This window comes from Myotis nattereri (assembly GCF_964212035.1).
Source record: "Myotis nattereri genome assembly, chromosome: 10".
NCBI lineage: Eukaryota > Metazoa > Chordata > Mammalia > Chiroptera > Vespertilionidae > Myotis > Myotis nattereri.
The window spans coordinates 21,586,294-21,614,185 of record NC_138085.1 but is presented as its reverse complement, the minus strand read 5'-3'; the positions used below and the strand labels follow the sequence as shown (position 1 = coordinate 21,614,185).

General features: G+C 43.6%; 1 protein-coding gene across 2 annotated transcripts in view; it reads right to left on the bottom strand.

Moving 5' to 3' along the window:
- The window catches only part of LOC308525815 (testis-specific gene 10 protein-like), a 124,854-nt gene extending 115,467 nt beyond the window's left edge, over positions 1-9,387 (bottom strand). The window contains exon 1 of one of the 2 annotated variants that reach the window (XM_081100662.1): positions 9,334-9,387. Coding sequence is in view for 1 of the 2 variants with exons in the window: in XM_081100661.1 (XP_080956787.1) it covers positions 9,067-9,123 (57 nt within the window). In the remaining variant the exon portion in view is untranslated. Of the gene's footprint in view, positions 1-9,066; positions 9,148-9,333 lie in introns of those variants that run through there. The other variant, XM_081100661.1, reaches the window with a different exon arrangement.
- Positions 9,388-27,892: the final 18,505 nt, after the last annotated feature.

Below are 27,892 nucleotides of genomic sequence, written 5' to 3'. Positions count from 1 at the left end.
TTACTTTCTTAACATTTTATGTTATAAAACTTTTTCTGTGTGCTTTCCAAATATAAAACTACAATAGTGAACATGCTTTTCCAAAGAGACATACCCCATCCTATCCCCTTGGTAATCACTGTACTAAGAAAATATTGGGTCAGCAGCAAATTAAGTATCTATCTCTAGGCCTGTGTTTTCCAAAAGGTTTGCTACCCATATCACAAAGGGCTGGCTTCTTTCTAATCCTATATAATAAAGAGGTAATATGCAAATTGATCATTACTCCAACACACAAGATGGCCGCCCCCATGTGGTCAAAGATGGCTGGCAGGGGAGGGCAGTTGGGGGGGACCAGGCCTGCAGGGGAGGGCAGTTAGGGGTGACCAGGCCATCAGTGGAGGGCAGTTAGGGGTAACCGGGCAGGCAGTGGAGGGCAGTTAGGGGCAATCGGGCCAGCAGGGGAGCAGTTATGCATCGATCAAGCTGGCAGGGGAGTGGATAGGGGGCAATCAGGCAGGCAGGCAAGCGAGCAGTTGGGGGGCAGCAGTCCTGGATTGTGAGAGGGATGTCCGACTGCCCGTTTAGGGATCGGGCCTAAATGGACAGTCGGACATCCCTTGAGGAGTCCCAGATTGGAGAGGGTGCAGGCTGGGCTGAGGGACACACACACACACACACACACACACACACACACCACCTTGCATGAATTTCATGCACTGGGCCTCTAGTGTATTAATAATTCCTATAAATAAGAAAGGAAAAGAAATACCTTGGTAGAAAAAGTGGCAAAGAATATGGATACTTCACATACATGACTTTTAAACAGATTTAAAGATATCAATCTCACCAGTTAGAGGGATACAAATTGAAGCAACCTTGGATACCTTTTTTTACTCACACTGGCAAAGATAAAATAGTTGGATATTTTACGTAGTATTGTTATACACCACTGGTGGCAGTGTATATGACACAATACTTATGAAGATCAATTAAATAAAATCTACAAACATTACAAATACGCATAGCTTCTGTACAAATAATCCCATTCCTAGGAATTGTTCCCACATACATATTTGTACATGTGCAAACTAACAAGATATTTCACTTTAACATACTACACATACTAATCCACATTGTACATTTTTACTTGACAAAGTGTCTTAGAAATTATATAATTTAGGAAAATAATTTGTTCTTTTCCTGAATCAAGGCTGCCTTTATGTTAAGGAAGAGAGAATTTCCTACAAGTACCTTAGATCTCTCCTGGCAACACAGCTGTTATATTCCAGAATCAGGATCCCCCAGCCACTATGCTTATGTCACACAATGTCTAATCCAGCACTTAGCAGTGTGACAGACGTCTCTTCCTTTTTCCCTTTTCCTAAACAAAACACAAGTCTGTGTTTCTGTTCTTCACTCCAGCAGTTATTGCCTCACTTGGAACTTAGCATTAGATCCCACAGAGTATTTCTAATTATGAATCGTTTATGCCTTTATGGGGTAGGCTGAAATCCAATTCCTTATACAGTTTCTCTTGAAAAATATGTTCCTACTAATAAACATTTGACTTAGAATAACAGAATCAAATGACTCCTCCCTATAGTACTTTTCAATTTTTTTAGTGATATACAAATCACTTGGGAATCTTATTAAAATGCAGATTTTTATTCACAATATGCCTGAAATACTGCATTTCCATAAAGCTGCTCAGCAATCCTTATTGGGCTAGTATAGAGACTTGGGTCTATATGGAAACCAAATCACTAGACTCATAAAAAATCCCATTAAACAAGCACTGAATTAATATTTATTCTCCATCTTCTTATTTTGAAATAGGCCTCAACCCAAATTAATTCAGGGCAGTAAGGTACAGTCTAAGCCTACCTAGCATTCAGAGCTCTTATAATTTGGTCCCTTCCCATGACTCCAAATTTATCTCCTACTTGACACCTCCAAGAATCCCTCAATTAAGGGCAAACTATTCCAAACTACTCCACATTCTTTATACATTCAGAAACATGTTATCTTTTTTAAAATATATTTTATTGATTTTTTTACAGAGAAGAAAGGAGCGAGATAGAGAGCCAGAAACATCGATGAGAGAGAAACATTGATCAGCTGCCTCCTGCACACTCTCACTGGGGATGTGCCCACAACCAAGGTACATGGCCTTGACCAGAATCGAACCCGGGACCCTTGAGTCAGCAGGCTGATGCCTTATCCACTGTGCCAAACTGGCCAGGGCAGAAACATATTATCTTTTATTCGTAAGCCTTGCCCTCACCCTTTTATCCATTTAACTAACAATGAAGACATTCCTAAGGTTCAGCTAGAATTCTAGATTCTCTAAGAGGTTTTCTTTGTCTTCTCCATCGAATAGTGATCACTTCTTCAATGGAACTTTTGTATATAGTCATTATAGAACAACTTATGTAGCTATTTGGTTTTCTGGATGTACATCTACCTCACATGGTCATTAGAATCTTAAGAACAAGCAATGTTCTAGAGCTTTCTGTACTGCCCCAGCCTGCACAGAGCTGTCTGTGATAGGAAGGTATCATAAAATTTAGTAGATGTGACAATGAAGCAGTGTACCACAGCAGATACAACTGAATATTCCTTCTTCTCTTTGGAAATCTCAATAGTCAAGTGGGAGTTCTATAAAATTACCCATCAGACTAATCTAGAAATTAAAAGTAGGAAGAGGCCAAGAGACTATCACATTAGAGCTGCTACTTTCCCTGCACTGGCTTTGGAGGCAGCAAAAAGGGAGATAAATCAATGTATCTGAAACGCCCTTGTCTAGCCTGCCACCAGAATATTCTCCACATTCCCATGATCTTTAAGTGGATTATGAATGGAACTTGTGTTGCTGTACAGATGTCAGAGAATGCAAGTAAAAGTACTGTGCGAGCAGCAAACTGTTATCATAAACATCCAAGTGAGAACCACAATCATTCTCAACTGGGAAGTAACATAGCATAGTGGTTAAGAGTGTGTTCATTAGCATCAGACTGTTCATGTTCATCATGCTAGTTCTGCCGCTTCCTAGCTGCATGACTAGAGGCAAGTTACTTCTCTGGCCAAGCCTTCACCTATAAAATGGGAATGATAACAGTACTCGCCTCAAAGAGCTGCGATGAGGATTCATATAAGTAAAGCATTTAGAAAAGTGCCAGACTAAGCAAGTGTGTATATATATATATATATATATATATATATATATATATAATTATTATTATTAACCATTACTATTATTCCTAATTCTTCTCAGTGATTCGACTTATCTAATTGGCCATCAAGTCCTACTGATTTTTCACTAAAATCTCTCTCAAATTCATATCTTCCATTCCTATCACTGTTTCAGTTCATACTATCAGACTGTAACAGTCACATTTATCCGATTCTCAAATTTATAAACAGAGTAATGATGACCCAATATTAGATTCTGGGGACAGAAATATGGAAACCAAATAAAAAGCTATAATTTCAACCCGCAATGATCTAGGGAACTCCAGAACTAATAAATCAGAAATTAGAGTACAGCAGGATTAGTGCACACTAGAGGAATGAATGCACATGGATGCTAAGGGAATATAGAGAAAAGGACTACAAAAGAGTACTTCCGAGTTCTACTTCCCTCCAAAAGACATAACATGGATTTTACATGTTCCAAAAAACGATGAACACACCCTATCGGAGCACATTATATTGTGTTTATTGGATGTCCACAGCCATTGCAACTTAACTTGTGTAAAACAGACCTCTAATTCTCCCACCTGCAGTCTGCTCTCAGGACACCTCCACTAGGCTCCTTCCCAGTCTCTCCCAGGTCAAATGGCAGTGCCTAAGGCAGTGCCAGAGGAGTCAGCTTTGTCTCCTCTTTCCCTGATCCCCATCAAATGCATCAACAAGCCCTGTTGGTTCTAACTCCAAACCCACCCACTTCTCTACACTTTCATTATCACTTCCATGGTTCAAGTCACCATCATCCGCACACGGATTACTGCACGTTTCCTAACTGGTCTTTCTGCTTCTATGTTGCTCCCTGCAACTATTTTCCAAACGGAGATCAAAAGAATCACTTTAAATCAATGAAATCCTCCTCAAAAACACTCCAATGGCTCCCCAATGCAATTAGAATAAAACCCACCGTTTTAAGGTCCTGTGTGATTTGGGCCCTGCCTTCACTTTCCTAAACAGACCTAGTACTCTCGTTGTCCACCCGCCAGCTTTATCGGTTTTCTTTCTGTTCCTCTACTGAACCAGTATCATTCCATGTTAAGGCCCAGCCTATGGCTGGCTCCATCTTACCCCCAGCTCAGCTCTTGGGCTCTTCCCTGACCTCTTACCTAAATAGCATCTCTCCTAGTCACTCTCGTTAGGTTATTTACACGTATATCATTTGAAATGATATAATTTATTTCTTCACTAGTTTTCTCCCCCTATTAGAAGGTAAGCTCCAAGAGATCTAGGCTCTTATCTGCTGCTCACTGTAATAGCTGTAATGCCTAGAAAGGTGCACAGCACAGTACTCAATAAAACATCTACACCAGCCGTGGGCAAACTATGGCCCGCGGGCCGGATCCGGCCCATTTGAAATGAATAAAACTAAAAAAAAAAAAGACCATACCCTTTTATGTAATGATGTGTACTTTGAATTTATATTAGTTCACACAAACACTCCATCCATGCTTTTGTTCCGGCCCTCTGGTCTAGTTTAAGAACCCATTGTGGCCCTCGAGTCAAAAAGTTTGCCCACCCCTGATCTACACTAACAAAAGAGAAAGATGCAAATTAACCATCAATCCACGCCCACCAGCCATGCCCACCAGCCAATCGGGAGCCAGTATGCAAATTAACCCAACTAAGATAGCCATGGCCACAAAGCTAGAGTGAGCAGGAGGCTTGGGTTGCCCCTGGCGATGGAAGAAGCCAAGCTTCCCACCTGCCCTGACCGGCCCTGGGCTCCACTCAAGGCTATAAAGTTTCAGTTATAGAAGTTAAATAAATCCCAGATACCTGCTTCCAGGCCGCCCTGGGGGGAAAAAAAAAGAAAAGAAAAAAGGAGAGGCTGAAAGCTTGAGTCGCTGGGGGGCATGGCCAGCCTGAAAATGGCACTCAGCCCCTAACCCAGGGACCCCTCCCCCACCCTGAAGGGGCTGTGGCCAGACTGAAAACAGCCCTCAGCCCCTCACCCAGGCTGGCCACACCCCCATGGGGTGAGGGTCCCCACTGGGGGGGCTTGACCAGCCTGAAAGCAGCCATCAGTCCCTCATCCAGGCTGGCCAGGCACCTCAGTGGGGGATCCCCACCCTGAAGGGGGTGTGGCCAGCCTGAAAACAGCCATCAGCCCCTCACCCAGGCTGGCCAGGCACCCCAGCGGAACCCCACCCTGATCCGGGAAACCCTTCAGGGCAAACCAGCCGGCCCCCACCCATGCACCAGGCCTCTATCCTATATAGTAAAAGGGTAATATGCAAACTGACCCTAACAGCAGAAGGACTGGGAATGACTGGTCACTATGACACACACTGACCACCAGCGGGCAGACACTCAATGCAGGAGCTGCCGCCTGGTGGTCAGTGTGCTCCCACAGGGGGAGCTCTGCTCAGCCACAAGCCAGGCTGATGGCTGCCAGTACAGCGGTGGTGGTGGGAGCCTCTCCTGCCTCCTCAGCAGCGCTAAGGATGTCTGACTGCAGCTTAGGCCTGCTCCCCGCTGGCAAGTGGACATCCCCCGAGGGCTGCCGGGCTGCCAGAGGGATGTCTGATTGCCAGCTTAGGCCCAATCCCCCCCGGGAAGCAGGTTAAGCCCGCAGGTGGTCATCCCCCGAGGGGTCCCAGACTGCGAGAGGGCACAGGCCAGGCTGAGGGACCTGCCCCCTGCCCCGAGTGCACAAATTTTTGTGCATCGGGCCTCTAGTTTTCAATATAATCAATGCTGATGACTGGAACAAAGAAGTTTTAATGGTACGGATGGGGTGGAAGCAAGTTTGATGACTAATAAATGAGTTAGTACTAAGGAAAAGGAAGCATGATTGTGAGAAGAGAGGTAGAGTGAAAGTTAGAAAAAACCAAGGTGGTTGAAGGGTCATTACAAAGTAGAAAATCTTCTTTCTTAATTCTCTTACATCAAGGAAAGCTTTCAGAATTAAACGAAAGCCCTGGGGTCTCTCCTAAATGCAAACACATACACAACTTCATAGTTTCAGGGGATTCAAGAGCCCTCTAAGTTCTCGTACTCCAGGTTAAGAAGCCCTACAGTTTTGTAAACACAATAAAGATTCTAAGACATGGGTTAATGCTAACTAATGGCACAAGGCCACTGGGCTAACAAGAAACCCAGATATAGGCTATGTACCGTCCTCTGAGACAGGAAAGAAAAAAGCAAGTTCAAGTGACGACTAAGATAAGGAGTAGAAATATGCTTTTAAAAAAATTTTTTATTGATTTTTAGAAAGAGAGAGGAAGGGAAAGGGAGAGAGAAAAACACTGATGTGAGAGCAAAACATCAACTGCCTGCCTCCTTCACGCATCCCACTGGGTAATCGGGCCTGCACCCCAGGAATGTGCCCTAACTAGGAATTGAACTGGTGGCCTTTCAGTGCATGGGATAAAATCCAACCAATTGAGCCACACCAGCCAGGGCCATTTTTTCAAGGGATAGATATCTGCAGAAGTTCCTGCCTGATAGAATTTTAATTTTTCAGTAAAAAAAGAGGTAAGATCATTTGCTAAAAGGTATTACCAGTGTTGAGCCAAATATCAGGTATATAATATGTACTCAATAAATGTCTACTGAATATTTTGATAGAACACTAGGGTATTTTATGTGAGATTCTGAATGCTGGTTCCACAAAAGGTCTATTTATTTTCTTTTTATAAAACTGTCCCCAAGTGTTTAAACTGATAGACACCTTGAACTAGGAAGGAATAGCCTCACTAATAGAAAGATACAGAGAAGCACACAAAACTTTATGAACAATTTTGAGACAGATATTTGTATTTGTGATAAAAATCTGTGAGTAAACGTTTTGGGAATTCACTTCAAACAAAATAGTAAAGCCACAACAGTCAACCTTTCCTATGAAAAAGAAATAACCTCTCCTAGTCATTCCATTCAAACCCAAAGTTCTCACTTCTCTTCCATTCAGACTATACAGTAAAGAAATAACTTGTATTTTAAAAGTTCATAAATAAAGGTCTTCAGAGAGGAACCACTTATGAAGACCTCATGGGTACATAAGGGGTTAAATAGCTGTTTTCAAGAGGTTTTTATGAACTTACAGAATTTAATAGTATTTAAACTGATGTCATACCATAACTAAGATATGGGACTGCCTTACTAACTAGCTCACTTCAGAAGATTACCATGGGGAAATAAAAGATTACCATGGGGGACATGTATAAGAAACTTCACAATAACGTTCTTCATATTCACCAAAACTGTAAAATCTTTAATGTCCACCAAGAGAGGAGTAGATCAGTTGTGATACTCTTACATCAGAACACTGAACAACAAACTGTTTTAGGAAGCAAAATGCAAAGAAATACTTAGTAAAATTTCATTTGCATAAGTTCAAAAGCAAGCCAAACTAGAAAGTGCATGTTCACATACAAAGATGGAGGAACAATAAGGAAAAGCGAGGAAGTGGCTATCATAGAGGCTACATCGGGGGAGAAGGGCGTGTGATGGAAAAGGGAATAAATCTAGTAACACCTGCTCTAACTGCCTCTGTACCGGGAGGACTTCAAGAGGAAATTATCCTACAACAAACTGGACCAAGCAACTGGAGAAGAGACAGAAAGACAGCCGGTAAAGCTCTACAACTGATCCGATGCTGGGCTAAAGCAGTGGTTTCTTTCTTTCTTTCTTTTTTTTTTTTTTTCTTCAGAAAAGAAACATTTAAAATCAGATACATTTGGGAAGCTGCCATTAAATAATGCCAAATTTATTCTTTCAAACTAATATCTCATTAATGTACCTTCCTAATTATTTCCCACTAACTAAAACTGACTTAGCCCTGGGCAGCTGGCTCGCTGGTTGAAGCGATCTACCTCTGTGGGTTCCACTCCTAATCAGGGCACAAACCTAGGGTGCCTGTTAGATCCCAGCCTAGGGAGGCAACCGATTGATGTTTCTTCCTCACATCCATGGATCCCTTGTCTCCCTAGAAATCAATAAAAACATATCCCCGTGAGGATTGGGTGAGGATTTTAAAACTGGGTGAGGATTTTAAAAAGATTGATTTAGTTGATTAAAATAAAAACCAAAAAAAAAAGTTTTTATCCTGGAGGCAGGTTTGAATGTGACACTCTCCTTTTACATTTATAACTAACCTATTTTCCTCTACTTAAAGACCGACTGTTATTTATTTCCTTACAACCACAAAAAGCATAGTTGAGATGCCAGTAGAGGGCATTTAAACACCCAATACCGGGAGGTATCAGGGCATGGAGGGGAAGAAGGAAAACGCGGACACCGTCATCTTTGCAAACTTTTCCTGATGCCGCGATCCTTGACTTTGTTTAAAGGGAAAGAAGTATTCCTGTGCGTATCTGGGTATCAGGCCCATGACGGCCTCGGCTCTCAACTGCCTCCACTAGTTTCAGACAAAAGCCCGCTCACCCTGCCTTTCCCGGGCACTGAAATTACACGGTTTTCATGAGGACGCCCTTCCTCTCGGCCCTTCGCCCCCGAAGTCTGCCAAGAGCTCAGAAGTGAGAGGCTGGGAGTCGGGAGCCGGGCTGGGCTCCCCTATCTGACTTCCCAACGCTCAGCTCCGTCCGCGGCGTCTCCAAACCCCGCAACCCAGCGCAGGGCGGCAGGACGCCCCGCGGTCACCATAGGAACTGGCCAGCCCTGCGCTCCCGAGACGGGGCGGCGGGAGCAGGGCGGCTCCTGGAGGGCTTCCCGGGGCCGAGCTCCGCCGCCACTGCCCCTCACAGCAGCTCAAGCCGCGAACCCCTGCCTCGGGGTCACCCCGCCCCGACCCCACACACGCCCTGGCCGCTGCCTCCTCAGAGGCCTTCCGGCCCAGAAACTGCTGGGCCCCCACCGGGCCATCGCCGCGGCTTCTACCTGGGGCGCCAGGTCCCTCCCGGGACTTCGCGGCCCAGCCGCCTCCTCGGAGCTCATCCTGGCGCCTGCCAGGCCGCCGCCTCCCGCAGGGACTCAAGTCCCACCCCATCTCCATCCTCCGCCCTCTCCCCGCCCTTCCCACCCGCAAATGGACCCGGCCCCGCCCCGCTGGAGGTGCAGGTGGTGGCAGACGACACCTGACGGGAAGGAGGCGGAGCGGTTAGCACCGCCCCGCGCCGCCGTCGACTCCGCCCTCACGCTCTGTACCTTAGGGGGGCTCGTCCTCCACTTCCTGGCGCCTTAGCTCCACATCCTTTCCTCAAGCCCACAGTCCCTGTGCGCACGCGTACCTGGCTCGACGCTCCCTCTCGCAGGGACTACGAGCCCTGCGCGCGCACCCACGCACGTGGCGACGCGTCCGTTCACGTGCCAGCCCTAGCAGACGCCTAGGGAAGCCATCCGCGCCGCGCAGGCGCACGCCCACAGCGCCGAGTTTCCACAGGAGCGTCCGGTCTCCTAGTAACAGGGGCTAGCCCTCTTCCATGGTAGCGGTACCTGGATGGATGCGCATGCGCATCCCGCAGCTTTCCCAAAGCTCTGGAACACCTGCAGCTTTGCTGCCAAGGCTTTGTACCACTTTCCCCATAGATCAGGCGCCGATCTGGACCCAGTGAACTCCTTATCCCCCAGAGCTGCTCGTGGGTCCTGGGAGGTTGGCGCGATCTCCTGCCGTAGCCGAGTGTCAGGGAGCCTCCAGGCCGGGTCCTGCCAGAGCACCCAGGGAGAGGGCCGGTCTATTCTCTGGGCGCCAGGGGCCTGCAGTCTGAGAGGGTCAGCTCTGTGTCAGGGTTGAGTTGGGAAGTGGCAGCACTAGCAGTGAAAGCGTAGATTCCTGATTGGTATCCCTTCTCCACACGCCGGTCCCTTTCCAGAAAAACTGGTGGTTAACCAAAAAAAGGAAAAGGTACACTACGCAATTGATATTTAATGTTGTATCGACTGTTTTCCTGTCCAATTCTCTTATTTAGGGAACACTATTTTAAGTTAACCAGGAATAATATTTTTTGGCCATTTTAATTATGTTAAAATTGACCCATTACCTAAAAGTAGAAGAGTTTTTAGTGAAAAAGAATAACTGCATTTTATTCTGCTAAATTTTTGGAGCCTCACTTGAAATGTCAATGCAATATTTCTTAATGTTTAACATGCCCCACCTTTCTTAACCCAAGGGCTTCTCAACTTTATTGGTGGTTTTATCTCTCTCTCTCTCTCTCTCTCTCTCTCTCTCTCTCTCTCTTTTCACAGATGAAATAGATATCTAGGTTTTTAAAGCTGTTTTTTATTATCTTGATTTAGTATCAGCATGTGCATTTCAAAAATAATCTCACATGTGAAGAGACTAACAATTCCTGTTTTTGCCTGGTAAGTATTCCATTTTCCCCCTCAAAATGTTATCGACAGACATAAACAAATTTTAAGTTAGAACAAATTCTTCATAGAAGTGCATTTAAATAAATATAAGTGCCATATGTTTTCCATTTTCTGCTCTGATTTTTTTTCATTATGTGTGCTGTAACATTTTCTCATATTTTGTAGCATTTATTTTCAGATATCCTATAGTTTGTAAGTATAGCTAGATACTAAAAAATTAAATCGAGTGTTGCTGCTATTTTAGATAAGTCAGAGGTCCTGTTATTGGAGAGCCACCTGTTACTGGTGGCTGTGGAGCTCTTGGGGTGCCATGGGAGTAAGAATTTCCTGAAGCCCCCATGGGAAAATGAGTTGTCATGGAAAGATTTATAGATGATGTAATTTTAAGGGAGTTCCCCTTCAAGGTCCCATCTCCCTTCATCTCCCTATGGAAGAATTCCCATTTTTGTCTTCAGCAGGGTTAAGATCAAAGCCACTGCCCAGAGTCTCTGCTCCATATTCAAGTCCAGTCCAGCACATGGCAGGCTAGCGTGGGTCACAGAGCAAGTGAGTGCAAGGAAGCAGGAACAAAGCAAGAGAAACAAGAACGGGAGAACTCTCTGTCTCAGGGTTATAACTAGGAGCTTAACAGGGAACCCTGCAGGATTTCACACACTTGCATTGGCTCCACCCCCTAGCCAAGATCTTTGTTCTGCAGGCTAGACTAACAGCAAGCACCTTCCCTAGTCACCCCAACTGCACTTCACTGCGCATGTGCCCATCATCCCCCTGCCCCTCAGTGATCTGCAGGGAATGGACCAGTGGTTCCCTCCGAGTGTGAAATTGCAGCTTCCTGGTGAAGCTGCCCAGATGACCATGCTTACAATGTCTGGCCTTCCTTTTGCTCCTTTTTATTATTGATATTAACTAGCTAGTTACAACAGTAACAGTACCAAGAGGTATATGTCCTCTGAAATATAATTATACCTAATTGATAGAATAGGTTACAAAGAAGCATGAGCTCTCAAAGACCAACCTAAAAAGTTATTTTAGGGAGAACAATATATATTCTTATTTTCTCTTCAGATACTAAGATGATTTTGAATAAAATGTTATCATTATCTAGCATTATTGAAAAGAAATAGGGAAAAATGTATGAACCTCAAAACTCTCAGAGTTGCAGACCTGGGGGGATGAGGGGATTTTTAATATAAGAGATAGAAAGGTACTTGCCTTAGGGAAAACAACTAAGCATTTATGTACCCTGCCTAGATGTTGCTGAAAATTCTTTGGAAATAATGTAGAGGAAAAAAATATCATTTTATTGCCAAAGCAGTGCATAAAGGTTTCACTTTTTCTTATCTGATTGATTGCCTCTCTCAGCCCAAGAAAATGAAACATTTCTTCCCTCAATGAAAATCCAAAGAGTGGTCAGTGTTCAATCCTGCCCCAACTAACCCTTTCATAGTACCTCTGCGCTCTCCCTTGTGACACACACCTACACAATTCTAAGGTCTGGGTTTTCTATTCCCTTAGTTTCTCCATCATTTCACAAGCTTCACTACAAAAAAACAAACAAACAAAACACTTCTATTTTGCCTTTTCTCCTGAATACCTCCCTGGTCCCCTCTGGGGCTTCAGTTGCACCTATATTAAGCTGCTTGATGCTCTGTTTATTTTTTTTTTCATGGTATAGTTTCTATATATCTTTAAGTTCATTGTTCTTTTCTTTGATGGTGTCAATCTCATCCACAATGGGATTTTTACAGGTCAGGACTGTATTTTTAATTTCTGGAAGTTTGACTTTTTAATATGTTCCATTCTTTACCCCATCATGTTCAAGCTTTGCTCTACCTTCTTGGAAATATGGAATATATATTAAAATAGCTGTTAAGTTCAGTGCATACTAATTTTATCATTTGTGTCATTTCCAGATATGTTTCTATTTCCATCAACTGACTTTTTTCTCCTATTTATAGCTCATATTTTTATGCTTGTTTCCATAGCTCATAGTTTTTATTGGCTACCAGACATTGCAGATTTTACACTGTTAGATGCTGGAGGTTTTTGTTCTTCTTTAAATATATTTAGACTTTGTTCTGAGATGCAGTAAGTTTACTTGGAAATATTTTGATCCTTTAGAGCTTCCCTGTCGAAAATAGTAACCACTAAATACATATGTCTATTTGGATTTATGTTAATAAAATTAAGTAAAATTTAAATTTCAGTTCCTCATTTGTACCATACACATTTCAAATGTACACAATGGCTATTGTCCAATATAGTATTGTCCAATATAGTATTGGACAATATAGTATAGTATTGTCCAACATAGCATTGGACAATAATTGAAGAAAGTTATGTTGGTCAGAGCTGCTTTAGAAGCTTGCTTTTAAGCTTTGTTAGGTCCAAAACAGTCTTTATCTAGGGCTAATTTGGCCCCATTACCGAGCCAAGATCTTTGTGAGGACTCTATTCAGTGCTCCATGTATTAGGAGCTCTTTCCATTCTGGCTGGTGGGAATGCTATTCTTGGCTGTGTGTCTGCCTTCCCCTTTTGCTGGTTCTTTCCCAGGTCGCAATAGTTTCCTTTCACCTATGCACTGATCAGTACTCAGCCAAAGGATTGTGGGGAATCCGCTGCAGCTCTCTGGAGCTTTCCGTCACTGTTCCTCTCCTCTCTCCAAATTCTAGCCACTTTGGTCTCCACAAACTCTGAACTCCACCTTCCAAACTCCTTCAAATAACTGACTCAATTTGGGTTCCCCCTTCTTGCTCACTGCCTGGAAACTCCAGGGCTCACCTCGTTAATTCCCTTTCTGTTGAGAATTACTCCCCTGCACTGCCTATTGTCCAGTATTTTAAAACCATGCTTTCATGTGTTTTGTATTTTTTTTTTAGCATATTCAGGGCATGAGGATAAATCTGGTCCCTGTTTCTTGTCATGGCTGAAAGCAGTAGTCAGCTGGCTCTTAGTCTCAGGCCCAATCATCCCCAACAGAAATGCTTTGTGATTCAAAACCTGCTTCAGGCTGAGGGCACTGGAAGTGCACAGGCCCTGACACAGCAGAGGGTTTGGCATGGCATGTGCCTGAGGAACAGCAATGAGGTCATGGGGTGGACGAAGAGGGAGTGAGAGACAGGAGTCTGAGATGGCAGCTTTTTATTTTGGATATCTGTTTCCTACTGCTGCTGCAACAACTTAACACAAACTTGGTGGCTTTAAGCAACACACATCTATTACCTTACAGTTCTGGAGGTTAGAAGTCCAAAATGCATCTCACTGGTCTAAAAAAAAAGGGGCAGCAGCACGCATTCCTTCCGGAGGCTGCCCACTTTGTCTGCCTTATGGCTCCCTCCTATGTTCAAAGCCAGCAATGGCCTGTCACGTGGTTCCCACATTGCATCACAGTGACACTCCTGCCTCTTTCACTCATGAAGACTCTTGCAGTTACATTAGGAACCACCAATTTCCGGTATCATCTCCCTACCTCGAGGTCAGTTCATTAGCAGCTTTAATTCAGTCCTCAATCTTAGACGTCTTTGGAGGCCATTATTCTGCCCAATATGTAGAGAATTTGGCTTTTACTCTGAAATACAAAATTATTCCAGCATGTTGAGTAGAGAATCGATGGGATCTGGCTTCTCATGAAAATAAAGTCAGTAACACCGAGCCTGCACTGCTGCGTGGCAGCAGCTGGCGAGAGCTGCCCTGGAGGGGTAGCCTCTCTTACTTCCCCTGCCCCTGCCTGGCCAAAGTGGCATCTGAGGTCACAACTCTGCTTTGGGGTCACCTACCAACCTGGGCTGCCCCCCATCCAGATTCTATGGGCTCCTCCCACCAGAAGATGTGGAAAAGGCCTCTGACTTTAGGATAACTGAACACAGCTACCCTGAGTAGCAGTGATCGGAACCACCCTACTGGGCCCCCAGAGGCACTCAGATTTAGGCAGGGTGACCAGGGTGCAGGCTGCCAGGGGCACACAGAGGGAGCGGGAGGACACGGCCCTCACCTGCAGGGCTGCGGTGAAGTGGCTGGTTGGGTGTCCCGGACGATGTGAAACTCGCTACTCGTGCTCATGGCCGACTGGATACCCCATCGCCACTGTGGGTAGGTAGCCCATGGTGTTCTTGTCCAGGGTCCAAGCCAGGTAAGGCCAGGTCGGATTCCGCTCAACGAAACTGCAGAGCCCAGTTGGTTGTCACAAAGCTGGAAGGACAGGGGCAGAAAGGGTTCTGGGTGATGCCTGGCTCTCAGCTGTTCGTGGCCCCTTCCTTTCTGCTAAGACCCTGCTCACATCGCATCCATTACCTCTGGGCCACCCACAGCATGGAAAGCAGGAGGCCAAGCCTCTACATAAGAGAGAGATGGAGGGTGACTCAGTGGAGTCTTTCTGGCTGATCACTCTCCATCCCACTCATTCCAACTGTGGCCACACCCAGAGAGGCACCTGAATGTCTGTTCCCCAGCAAGGGAGCCAGTCCAGCTGCAGGTTAGAATCACCTGGGAGGCTCCCATAGTGGGTCGCACACTAGAACCATCTAGAACAGGGGTTCTCAACCTTGGCTGCACATTAGAATCACCTGGGAATCTTTTTAAAATCCTGATTTCTGGGCCTCATCCTCCGGAAATTCTGTTTCTTTGTTATGGGGTGGGGCCACAACATTAGTAACAAAAAAACAGAATTTCCGGAGGATGAGGCCCAGAAATCAGGATTTTATTTTTTTAAAAATATATTTTATTGATTTTTTACAGAGAGGAAAGGAGAGGGATAGAGAGTTAGAAACATCGATGAGAGAAAAGCATCCATCAGCTGCCTCCTGCACACTCCCCACTGGGGATGTGCCCGCAACCAAGGTACATGCCCTTGACCGGAATCGAACCCGGGACCCTTGAGTTCGAAGGCCGATGCTCTATCCACTGAGCCAAACCGGTTAGGCCCAGAAATCAGGATTTTAAAAAGATTTCCAGGTGATTCTAATGTGCAGCCAAGGTTGAGAACCACTGATCTAGAAAATGCTGACGGTGGGCTCCTGCCCCAGGTGTTGTGGTCAGAGTGTTAAAAGCTTGCAGGAGACTAAATGTGCAGCAGAGTTTGAGACCCACTACCCAGAGCTCACCCCAGACAAATTAAGCCAGAATGTCCGGGTGGGGCCCAGGCAGGAAAAGTGCCCATGGGATTCTGACGCATATCCACAGACTGAAGCTAGTTGAAAAACTGGTGCACAAAGTCCTCAACGTCCTCGATAGGTCCTGTGACTCTTAAGCTACATGACATATAATGAAACCAGTTTAACCACAGGCTAATGGAAACAAACAGGAGCTAAGTTCCTATGGCATCTCCTTAGTGTTATAATGAAACAGTGGTGAAAGATGCAACCTTATGCCAGCACCTGCCTCACAGTAAGCCATTCCATTTAGCCCATGGTGTTTCTTCCTGGAAGGCCTCTGAAGTTGTTTCCAGGGAGCCAGCCCCACCTTCTGGTTAAAAAGGGGTATTTCATTTCAATAGCAAGGAAACTCACACCACTTGACTGACTCAAGGTGTTAAAAGGAGAGCAAACAGGGTGTCATTGTTAACAGCCCCCTCCCCTCGCCGCCCCCCCCCCAACCACACACACACTAGATTGCCTAAATTTAGTTTCTCTCTTCATCCTAAGCTCTGGAGGTGTCACTTTTGCAATTAAAATAATAAATGTGACATCTCTGATCATATTCCTACTCACAGACTTCCAATAGCTCCAGGGCAATTGAGTTAGCTCTACCCTCCACAGGCCCCACCCAACCCAACCTCTCCTCATTTCACTCTCCTCAAGTCGCACCAGGAGGGCGACCAACGTTTTCTGCTTTAGTCACACTGGGAAGGGGGAGGAGCAAGCAGGAAGAGAGATAATGTCACGGTGACATTTAAAAGAACCAAAACATAAAGAGCCAGATCCGTTTATTTTTATCCAGCATGTCCTAGAGACAGACTGGCAAGGCAGGCCTGCACAGGTAGACCAAGAACATTCCACAGAGCATTTCTGCCTTTCTCGGGCCGGTTCCACACCAATTTGGACTCACAAGGAAGTTGGCCCTGGGATTAGAGTACCCTAAGATCAGACACTGCACATTGATGAACGAGTGTCCTTGTTTATATCTTTAATTAAGTTTGCTAAACTGGAGGCTATGATGAGATTTCCACGCCTGCAGAAGCTGATGACAAGCTAGTCCTAGACCCAGGTGACCGCTCTGTGGGCACTCTGAGGTGCAACTAGAGGAAATGGCCAATGGATTTTCTTCAAAGAAGTGTCTCCTCGTGTGTTGGATCTTCAGAATGCACTGCTCTGCTTGCTCAGACGAGGGGTTGGGGCAGGGATGTGCACTTTTAGTCAGCATCAGAGGTGACAACCCTAAGCAGACAAGGTCAGGGCCATGCCGACTTGTATAGAAGACACTGTTCGCCTGATGCTCTGGTTAAAAGTATGAGTCCTCCCGGGCCAGTGTTGCTCAGTGATTGAGCACCAACCTATGAACCAGGAAGTCACAGTTCGATTCCCAGTCAGGGCGTATGTCCAGGTTGTGGTCTCAATCCCCAGTGTGGAGCATGCAGGAGGCAGCTGATCAATGCTTCTCTCTCATCATTGATGTTTCTGTCTCTCTTCTCCTTCTCCCTTCTTCTCTGAAATCAATAAAAATATGTTTAAAACAAAAAAATAGGTGGCATTTTTATACACCACTAATGAACTATCAGAAAGAGGCATTAAGAAAACAATCCGATTCACTATTGCAACAACAACAAAAAAGTACCAAGGTATAAACTTAACCAAGATGAAAACAGACCTGTACTCACAGAACTATAGGATAATGAAGAAATAAATTGAGGAAGAAACAAACTAGTGGACACATATACCGTGTTCATGGATGGGGAGAATTAACATCATTAAAATGTCCATACTACCCAAAGCAATCTTTGGATTCAATGCAATTCCTATGATAATACCAATGGCATATTTCACACATCTAGAACAAATATTCTAAAAATTATATGGAACCAAAGAAGACCCCAAATATTCTCAGCAATCTTAAGAACAAAGTTGGAGGGGTCACAATACCAGATATCAAACTATACTACAAGGCCATGTAATCAAAACAGCCTTGTACTGGCATGGGAACAGGCATATAGATCAATGGAACAGAACAGAGACCCCAGAAATCAACCCACATCTCTATGGTCAATTAATATATGACAATGGAGTAAAAATGATCTCTTCAATAATTGGTGCTGGGAAAATTGGACAGGTACATGAAAAACAATGAAACTAAATCACCAAATTACACCATACACAAGAATAGACTCAAAATTGATAAAATGCAGGGCATGAGTAGGGGGGCTGGGGGGTGATAGGGAGATAAGGACACATATGTAATACCTTAATCAATAAAAAAAAATTTTAAAAAGAAAAAATAATAAATAAATTTTAAAAATTGATAAAATGACTTAAATATAAGTCACGAAACTATAAAAATCCTGGAAGAAAACACAGGCAGTAAAACCTCAGACATCTCTCACAGCATTACGTTTGTTGGTATAGCTTCTAGGGCAAGGGAAACAAAGGAAAGAAATGGGACTACATTCAATTAAAAAGCTTCTGCACAGCAAAGGAAACCTTCTAAAAGATGAAAAAGGAACCCACCTTATGGGAGAACATATTTGCCAATGATATATCTGATAAGGGGTTAATTTCCAAACTATATAAAGAGCGTATATAACTCAACACCAGGAAGACAAACAGCCCAATTAAAAAATTGGCAAAGGACCTGAATAACACTTCTCTAAAGAGTACTAGTATATACAGATGTCAATAGACATATGAAAACATACTCAAGAGGACTAATCATCATGGAAATGCAAATTAAAAGGACAATGAGGTATCACCTCCCACCTGCCAGAATGGCTACCATCAATAAATTAATAACACCAAGTGTTGGTGAGGATGTTGAGAAAAGGGAACCCTAGTACACTGCTGGTGGGAATGCAGAATGGTGCAGCAACTGTGGGGAACAGTATATGGAGTTTCCTCAAAAATTAAAAATGAAACTGCCTTTTCACCCAGAGATCCCACACCTGGACATATATCCTAAGAATCCTGAAATATCATTCAGGAAGAATATATGCACCCCTATGTTCATAGCAACATTATTTGCAATTGCTAAGATCTTGAGACAGCCCAAATGTCCATCCATAAATGAGTGGATAAAAAAGCTGTGGTACATTTACACCATGGGATATTACACAGCTGTAAAAAAGAAGGAACTCTTACCTTTGCAACAGAATGGATGGACCTGGAGATAATTATGCTAAGCGAACTAAGCCAGTCAAGTATTATATAATATGGTATTAATATGTGGAATTTAATGACCAAAATATACTGGTGAACAAAATAGAGCCAGAGGCACTGATACATGGAACAGCCTGACAAATGTCAGAGGGATGGGGTCGGGGGACTGGATAAAAGAAGGTGAAGAGATTAGCCAAAGAACATATATGCGTAACCCATGGACCCAGACAACAGTCAAAGCATGCACACAAAAAGGTGTTAGACCAGGGGTGGAGGTGGGAGGAGGGGGAGTGGCTGGGTGGAGGTGGGCAATGGTGGTGGGGGGAGAAGAATGGGGACATCTGTAATAGTGTCAACAATAAAAAAAGAAAACAAGTGTTGTTGAGGATGTGGAGAAATTGGAACCCTCATATGTTGCTGATGTAATATAGTGCAGATGCTTGGAAAACTGAAGGTTCCTAAAAATAATGCTACATAACCCAGGAAGCTCACTCTTAGGTACATAACCATGAGATAGAAAACATATCCACACAAAGACCTGTCCGTGAACATTAAGCACATTATTCATAACTAGAGGCCCAGCCTGCACCCTCTCCAATCTGGGACACTTTGGGGGATGTCTGACTGCTAGCAGTTGGACATCCCTCTTGCAATCCAGAACCGCTGGCTCCTAACTGCTCACCTGCCTGCCTGCCTGCCTGCCTCTAACTACCTCTGCCTGCCTGCCTGATTCCCCTAACTGCTCCCCTGTCAGCCTGATCACTCCTAACTGCTCTCCCCTGCTGGCCTGATCACTCCTAACCACCTCTGCCTGCTGGCCTGATCATCCCTAACCACCTTTGCCTCGTTCCCCACCACCGTGGCTTTGTCTGGAAGACATCTAGTCTATCTTGTCTAATTAGCATATTATCCTTTTATTAGTATAGACTAGAGGCCCGGTGCACAAAATTCGTGCACTGGGGGGTGGGGTTCCCTCAGCCCAGCCTGCCCCTCTCACAGTTCGGGAGCCCTCAGTGGATGTCCTACTGATGGCCACAGTCTGGCAGCAGAGGCTCGGAGCAGGCGTCCCGTGTGTGTGTGTGTGTCTCTGCTGGGGGCCTGCCCCCAGCCACACCATGGAGGCTTGGAGCAGGAGCCCCTCTGTGTTGATCTCTCAGGCTCCTGGCCTCCACTGCATGTTGTACTCTCCCTTGAGATGTGGCCAGGATGGGGGTGCCGCTTGCAAGCCGGGCTTTCCTGCTCCCGGATCACCATGGTGACCAGGGAGCAGGCCCAGCTGTGGGCTGCCTGCAGGCCGGGCTTGCTCTCCTGCTCTCGGATCCCCATGGCGACCGGGGAGCAGGCCCAGCTGGGGGATGCCCGCAGGCAGGGCTTTTCTGCTCCCGTTTCAGGCCCAGCTTGGGGCTGCTTGCAGGCCAGGCTTGCTTTCCTGCTCCCGGATCCTCATGGTGACCAGGGAGAAGGCGCAACTGGGGGCTGCCCGCAGGCCGAGCTTGCTTTCCTGCTCCTGGATCAGGCACAGCTGGGGGCTGCCTACAGGCCGCACTTTTCTACTTACCGATGGCCGGATCACCACAGTGACCCAGGGCCCAGTGGCACTTTCCTGCTCTCCAATAGTCATAGGGTCCCGGCTGGGGGTGGGGCTTAGCAGTGCGGGGCTTAGGTGGCACGGGGGTCCCAGCTGGGGGCTCAGGTGGCACACAGGGGTCCCGGCGGGGGCGGGGCTTATGCCCCACTGCCCAGGGCTGCACATGGGGCCCGGATGGCAGCTCGCACCCTGCCTGTAGTATAGGATAGAGGCCTGGTACACGGGTGGGCGCCGGCTGGTTTGCCCTGAAAGAGTCCCAGATCAGGGTGGGGGTCCCACTTGGGTGCCTGGCCAGCCTGGAAGATGGGCTGATGGCTGTTTGCAGCTGGTCACACCCCCTTCAGGGTGGGGGTCCCCACTGGGGTGCCTGGCCAGTCTGGGTGAGGGCCTGAGAGCCGTTTTCAGGCTGGAGGGCAACTTAAGCTCCCAGCCTCTCCTTTTTTTCTTTTTCTTTTTTTTATTCTGGGATTTATTTACCTTCTATAGCTGTCACTGGAGCTGAGGGCTGGCTCCAGCTCTGAGGGCTGAAAGCAGGTTTCTGGGTCTGTTTGGCTTCTATAATTGAAACTCTGTTGCCATCACAGCAGCTCTAAGTTCTGAGGCCAAAGCTGGCTGAAAGCAGGTCTCTGGAGCCTGTTTAGCTTCTATAATTGCAACATAGTTGCTTAGAGTGCAGCTCAGGGCTGGGCTGCGGCAGGCGGGGAACCTTGGCTTCCTCCATCGCTGGAGCAAGCAAGCCTCCTGTTTGCTTCAGCTGCATGGCTGCCGGCCGCCATCTTGGTTGGCAGTTAATTTGCATATCCTCCTGATTAGCCAATGGGAAGGGTGTTGGGGTTATGGTCAATTTGCATGTTTCTCTTTTATTAGGTAGGATAGCCAAAAAGTAGGAAAAAAACCCAAATGCTTGTCAACTCATGAGTAGATAAACAAGACACATTATGTCCACACAAAGGCATTTAATTTGGCAATAAAACGAATGAAGTACCAATACCTGCTATAGTATGGAAAACCCTCAAAACATTATGTACATGATAAAAGCCTGCCACAAAAGACCACATATTGTACAGTTGCTTTTATGTGAAATGTCCAGAGTAGGCAAATCATAGAAACAGAAAGTTGGTTAGTAGTTGCCGAGGGCAGGGCATTAGGCATGTGGAGGAGAATGGGAGTGAATGATTGCTAATGTGCATACTGTTTCTTTTTGGGTGACAAAATGTTCTAAAATTAGGTTGTGGTGATGGTTGCACAACTGTGAGTATAATAAAACCCATTGAATTATACTCTTTACATCGGTAAATTATATGGTATGTGAATTATATCTTTAAAAAGCCATTGAAAGGAAAGGAGGGAGGGAAGGAGGAACTAGAGTTTTCACTCAAAGGAAATTATTTGAGGGACAAGAACAAAGTGCGTGTATTCTCAGTACCAGAGAACACCACAGACAAATAGACCCTGACATGTACAAATAAGAGAAAGAACATTCATTAAATAAATGAGAATAATTAAATAGAGTATTGTAAAGGTATAAAAGTGTAAATGTGTCCCACTTTACGCCAGAGCACTGTAGGTTGTTTTGGAAAATTAGTTTGGTATTCTGATGAATCTGGTTATCTTGTTCAAAATTGAGAGATTTGATATTGCACTTCTGAATCATCTTAGCATTTACTAAACACCTACTTACATTTTCAGCATAGCAAAGATGGAAAAACTTAAAAACTGGGTCTCTGTATTATATCTGATGAAAAAGCAATAAAGCATTCAGTGGGGACCTAGCTACATACGCTGTCACCCATGCCACATGTATTTAAACTAGAGGCCTGGTGCACAAAATTAGTGCACTCAGGAGGAGGTGTCCCTCATCCCAGCCTGCACTCTCTCATAGTCTGGGACCCCTCGTTCCTTACCACCCACCTGCTTGTTGCTCCTTACCACTCGGCTCACTGCTCCTTAGCACTGCTGGAGGTGGGAGAGGCTCCCGTCACCACTGCTGCACTTGCCAGGCATGAGCCCTGCTTCTGGCTGAGCGGCACTCCCCCTGTGGGAGTGCACTGACCACCAGGGGGCAGCTCCTGCATTGACCGTCTGCTCCCTAGTGGTCAGTGACCATCATAACGACCAGTCATTCCACTGTTTGGTCTATTTGCATATTAGCCTTTTATTATATAGGATACTACTTGTCATATACAAAGCACTGTTTTGAGTAGAAGAAGGCTGGGGATAAAGATAAAAATGGGTAAAACTTCATATTCCTTCATTTGAAAACATTCCAAGTCTATTAGAAAGTGAAAGCATGTACACAAATAGATGTAATACAAGGAATTGTGTGATAAATGCCTAAAAAGGTAAATATTTTAATGGAAAGTCAGAGAAGGGTAAAATAATCTGGGGTTGATGGGATAGAGAAAACACAAAAACTTTCTAGCTATTGATCTGATTCTCACCTTCTCTCTTAAAACAAAAACTTAATATTTATGCATTTAACTTTATCAAAAGTAAAAAAAAATTCAAATAAGTTCTACAAGGTTATCAAAACAATTGTTTGAGTAGCCTCATTCCCACTGATGAATTTTTCCCTCCCAAAAACAACCAGTTTTATGTGACTGTATTAGTATCCTTTTCTTTAAGTAAGACACTTATATCACTATGTCTTGCTTTTTCAGTTCTAGGCATTATCAATTGGCTCCCCACTATGAAAGAAGAGAATTTACCTTTATTTCTTTCCCAGGCCTTTATGACACATTGCTTCTTTCCCATTCCTTCATCCTGTCCTTAATTTTGTAATTTTGCTTAGATGTATAGTCAGTGCTTATATTATTAAGACTCTGAAGCACTATTTATAATTGAGCCATCTGTAAACCTTGGTTAATCTTTACCTCCCTGAACTGGTTTTTGTTTGCCCTATCTTGCTTTTCATTTGTCTGATCTCCTAACCCATACCTGCTGAGGACTACCAAAACTTTTCTCCAGCCACATTTCCCCTCTTGAATCTCAAACCCATAGATTTCTGTATTAGTTCCACAAATAATAAACATATCTACTGACTATCTACTCTATATCTGACATTGTACAGAGACTAAGTATTATAGGTCTATTATCTTGGTTAATCCACATGATACTATTTTAAGTTGGGTTCCATTATACATATACCTTTAACAGATGAGGAAAATAATGTAGAGAAAGCTTAAGTGCTCATTTGATCAAGTACACAGCTAGGAAGTATGAAGACATGAAGTAAAGTCAAGCAGCAGGACTCTAGAGCCTATGGTCCTAACCACCTATACGCTATACTCTTTCAGTGAATATATGTCAACAAGAAGCCACCATGAGTCTGGCATGGTATGTACCATGAAAAGTAATCAGTCTTTCATGAAGTTCACTGCCTAGCAGGTATGACTCACAAACAAGACCATACAATAAGAACGCAATGAAGCACACAGGATAAGTTATAACAAATAGAATATATAGAAATTAGACAAGAAACAGGAAAACTTTAATTTTTTTTAAAAAACAAGTATTTATTAAGCACATACTATGTGACAGGCACTGTGCTAGGTGCTGACAACACATTTTTAGCCAAACAAGACTTTTCCAGGTTGGAAGGGAGACTGGGAGAGAGAGAAATGAGTGATCCAGGCAGAGGAAAGAGCATGTATAAAGGTCAAGAGATGCAAGAAAATAAACTGTTTCAGGTATCAAACACAATTCAGAATAAATATATATTTGTAAAGTGGGTGGGGAGCAGTATGAAGCTGAAAAGATTAAAAAATAAAGAACCAAATCAGACAGGTGAAGGCAATCCTATATAATAAAACCCTAACATACAAATCTACCAAACGGCAGAACAACTGGTCGCTATAACACGCACTGAACACCAGGGGGCAGACGCTCAATGCAGGAGCTGCCTCCTGGTGTCAGTGTGCTCCCATAGGGAGCCAGGCTCATGGCTGGTGAGTACAGTGGCTGTGGCAGGAACCTCTCCCACCTCTGCTTCAGGTGGGTGGTAAGGAACGAGGGGTCCCAGACTGCGAGAGCCATGTCTGCCTGCCAGCTTAGGCCCAATTCCCTGGAGGGAGCGGGCCTAAGCTGGCAGGTAGGCAACCCTCAAGGGGTCCCGGACTGCAAGAGGGTGTAGGCCGGGTTGAAGGATCCCCACCCCAGTGCACAATTTTCGTGCACTGGGCCTCTAGTGTTAAATACAGAGTTTGGACTTTAGTCTAATTTGTAAATTTGGTACTCACAGGGTACGTGTGCAGAGAGAGATGTGATCATATTAGTGTTTTAAAACTACTACTTTGATTACAGTGTGGAGAACGAATTAGACCGAGAGAGTGAATAGGAGATTGTCATATCATTCTAGAGATTAAGATGTTACTATGGTTTGGATTAAAGTGAGAATAGAGAAAAGTAGATTATTTCAAAGATATTTAGGAGATACTATATTTTTTAGGAATTGGGGACAATTCGTTCCTTCATTTCAGGGTTGGAAACATCTACAAGGCCCAAGCAATGATTTAGTCAGGACCTGCTAAGGCATTAGGGGTGAGTTAAATGTTTGACCACATATAGCAGGCTAATTTTTAAGTTGATAATTTTGTATGGCCCGTGAATCATGTTATAAATACCCAAATGGCCCTTGGCAGGAAAAAGGTTCCCCACCCCTGCTTTATTTGTTCCATAAGTGTTTATAGAATACCTAGTATGTACCAATTGTGCTATATCCTAGGAGATACAATGGTGAAGACAGATATGATTCTTTGCCCTGATGGATTTTATAGTACAGAAGGAAAGACAGATATTAGACAAATAATTACACAAAAAATCAATTACAACTATAGTAAGTCCTTCAAAAGAGAAATACTAGACACTTTTGCAGAAGAACCTGACCCAGTCAGACCAATGCTAGGAGTCAAAGAGATTTTGAGAAAGTGACTTTTTCATAAATTGAGGTAAAATAACAAAATTTAACATTTTATTAACTGTTTGAAATTGTACAGCTCAGTAGCACAATGCAGTACAACTATTCCCACTACCTAGTTCCAGGACTTATTCATCACCCAAACAGAAACCCTGTGCCCACTAAGCAGCCCCCACCAACCCCCATTGCCCCTGGCAACCACTAATCTGCATTGTCTCTATGAATTTGCCTATTTGAAGACATCAAATGAATGGAATCACAAACTATGTGGGTTTTAGCTCTGGATTCTTTCACTTAGCACAGTGGTTCTCAACCTTCCTAATGCTGCAATCCTTTAATACAGTTCCTCATGTTGTGGTGACCCCAAACCATAAAATTATTTTCGTTGCTACTTCATAACTGTAATTTTGCTACTGTTATGAATCATAATGTAAATATCCGATATGCAGGATGTATTTTTATTGTTACAAGTTGAACATAATTAAAGCATAGTGATTAATCACAAAAACAATATGTAATTATATATGTTTTCCAATGGTCTTAGGAAACTCCTGTGAAAGGGTCGTTCACTCCCCAAAGGGATCGCGACCCACAGGTTGAGAACCGATGACTTAGCGCAATGTTAAGTCATTCACAGTTATGACTGAGAATATTCCATCATAGGGACGTAACATATTGTGTTGATCCATTCATCAGTTGTTGGGCATTTGGGTGGGTGGTTTCCAATTAGAGCTAATATGGATATTCATGTACAAGTGTTGTTTGAGCACATTTTCAGTTCTTTTGGGTATATATCTAGACGTTGAATTGTTGGGTCAAATGTTAACTCCATGTTTAACTTATTGAGGAACTGCCAAACTCTTCCACAGTGGCCAAACGATTTTATATTTCCATCAGCAATGTATGAATTTCTCCACATCCTCATTGATACTTGTTATTATCATATTTTCCATTCTAGCCATCTTTCTGTGTGAGGGGTTATATTATAGCTTTGATCTCAATTACCCTAATGACTAATGACATTGGGTGTCTTTTCATGTGCTTATTAACCATTAGTATATCTTCTTTGGAGAATGTCTACCCAAGTCCTTTGCCCATTTTTAAAATGAGTCATTTTTTATCGTTGGTTTATAAAAATTATACATTCTGGATACTACACCATTACCAGATATATGATTTGCAAATATTTTCTTCCATTATTTGGTTGTCCTTCACTCACTTTCTTTGTAGTGTCTTTTGATGCACAGGTTTTTAATTCTGATGAAGGCCAATTTATATATCTTAGAAGTTGTTTGTCATTTAAGTCATATTTAAGAAACAATTATGAAATCCAAGTCATGAAGGGTTGTCTGTATGTTTTCTTTGAATAGTTTAATAGTTTTAGCACTAAAATGTAGGTATATATTTCATTTTGAGTTGATTTTTGTAAGTGGTGTGTGGTAAGGGTCCAGCTTCATTCTTTAGCATGTGGTTTTCCAACTGTCCCAGCACCACTTGCTAAAGGGACTGTTCTTTCCCCCAGTGAATGGTCTAGGCACCGCTGTTGAAATCAATTGACCATGGAAGTATGGGTTTATTTCTGAACTCTCAATCTATTCTATTGATCCTTATTTATCCTTACGTTAATACTACATTATTTTGGTAACTGTAGTTTAGCAGTAAGTTTTTGAAATTGTAAATGTGGATCTTCCAACTTTGTTCTTCTGTTTCATGATTGAGCTATTCTGGGTCTCTTGAAATTCCATATGTATGTTATGATTGGCTTTTCCATTTCTGTGGGGGGGGGGAAAAGATGGACTCCATTGGAATTTCAAAATGAATTCTATTTAATCTGAAGATGGCTGGGAGGAACATTGCCATCTTAACAATAATTGGCTCCCAGTCCATGAACACAGGATGTCTTTCCACTATTTAGGTTTTCTTTAATTTCTTCAATATGTAGGAGGAAGTGACATTTAGGTTGACTAAATTGTGCAGTGAGAAGGGAAGGGAGTGACTTCTAATGGCATCTGGGCTAAGGATTTAGGCATCTGACATAGTATCTATGTGGGAAACAAGGGTAGAGACTGCAAGAGGACACATTGTTGAATTTAGTTTAGATGTATTGAGACTTAGTGCCTGTAAGATATTTAACTCAGAGGGTTAACAATTCTCTTTCAAAACACCCTTACTTCAGCAAGAATGGATGTTTTGGATTAAACATGACATTTCAAAGTTGAGAGCTCTTTTTCCGATTTCTTTGTTATCAAAGAAAAAATATGTATTGTGCATTTTATTGCATTAGGTGATCTCAACCTTATCAATAGGTTAATATATATTTATATCATGTGACATGAATCTGATTTAAAATAATGAATGTCCTTAAATATAATTATAAGAAAAAATCTTTTCTTTGAGTTTAACATAGAATACAGTTGAGGTTTCCCTACCTTTGGATAATATTGGCACCTTTATACTTACCAAATAATTTTCCTTTTAAATATTCGGTAACTAATGGCACAAGTCAAGTACAGTATACTTTTAATCAAGTATGGAAATATTTGCTTACATACTTCATTCTTATTTATCTCATGCCCTTTTCCCGACATGCTG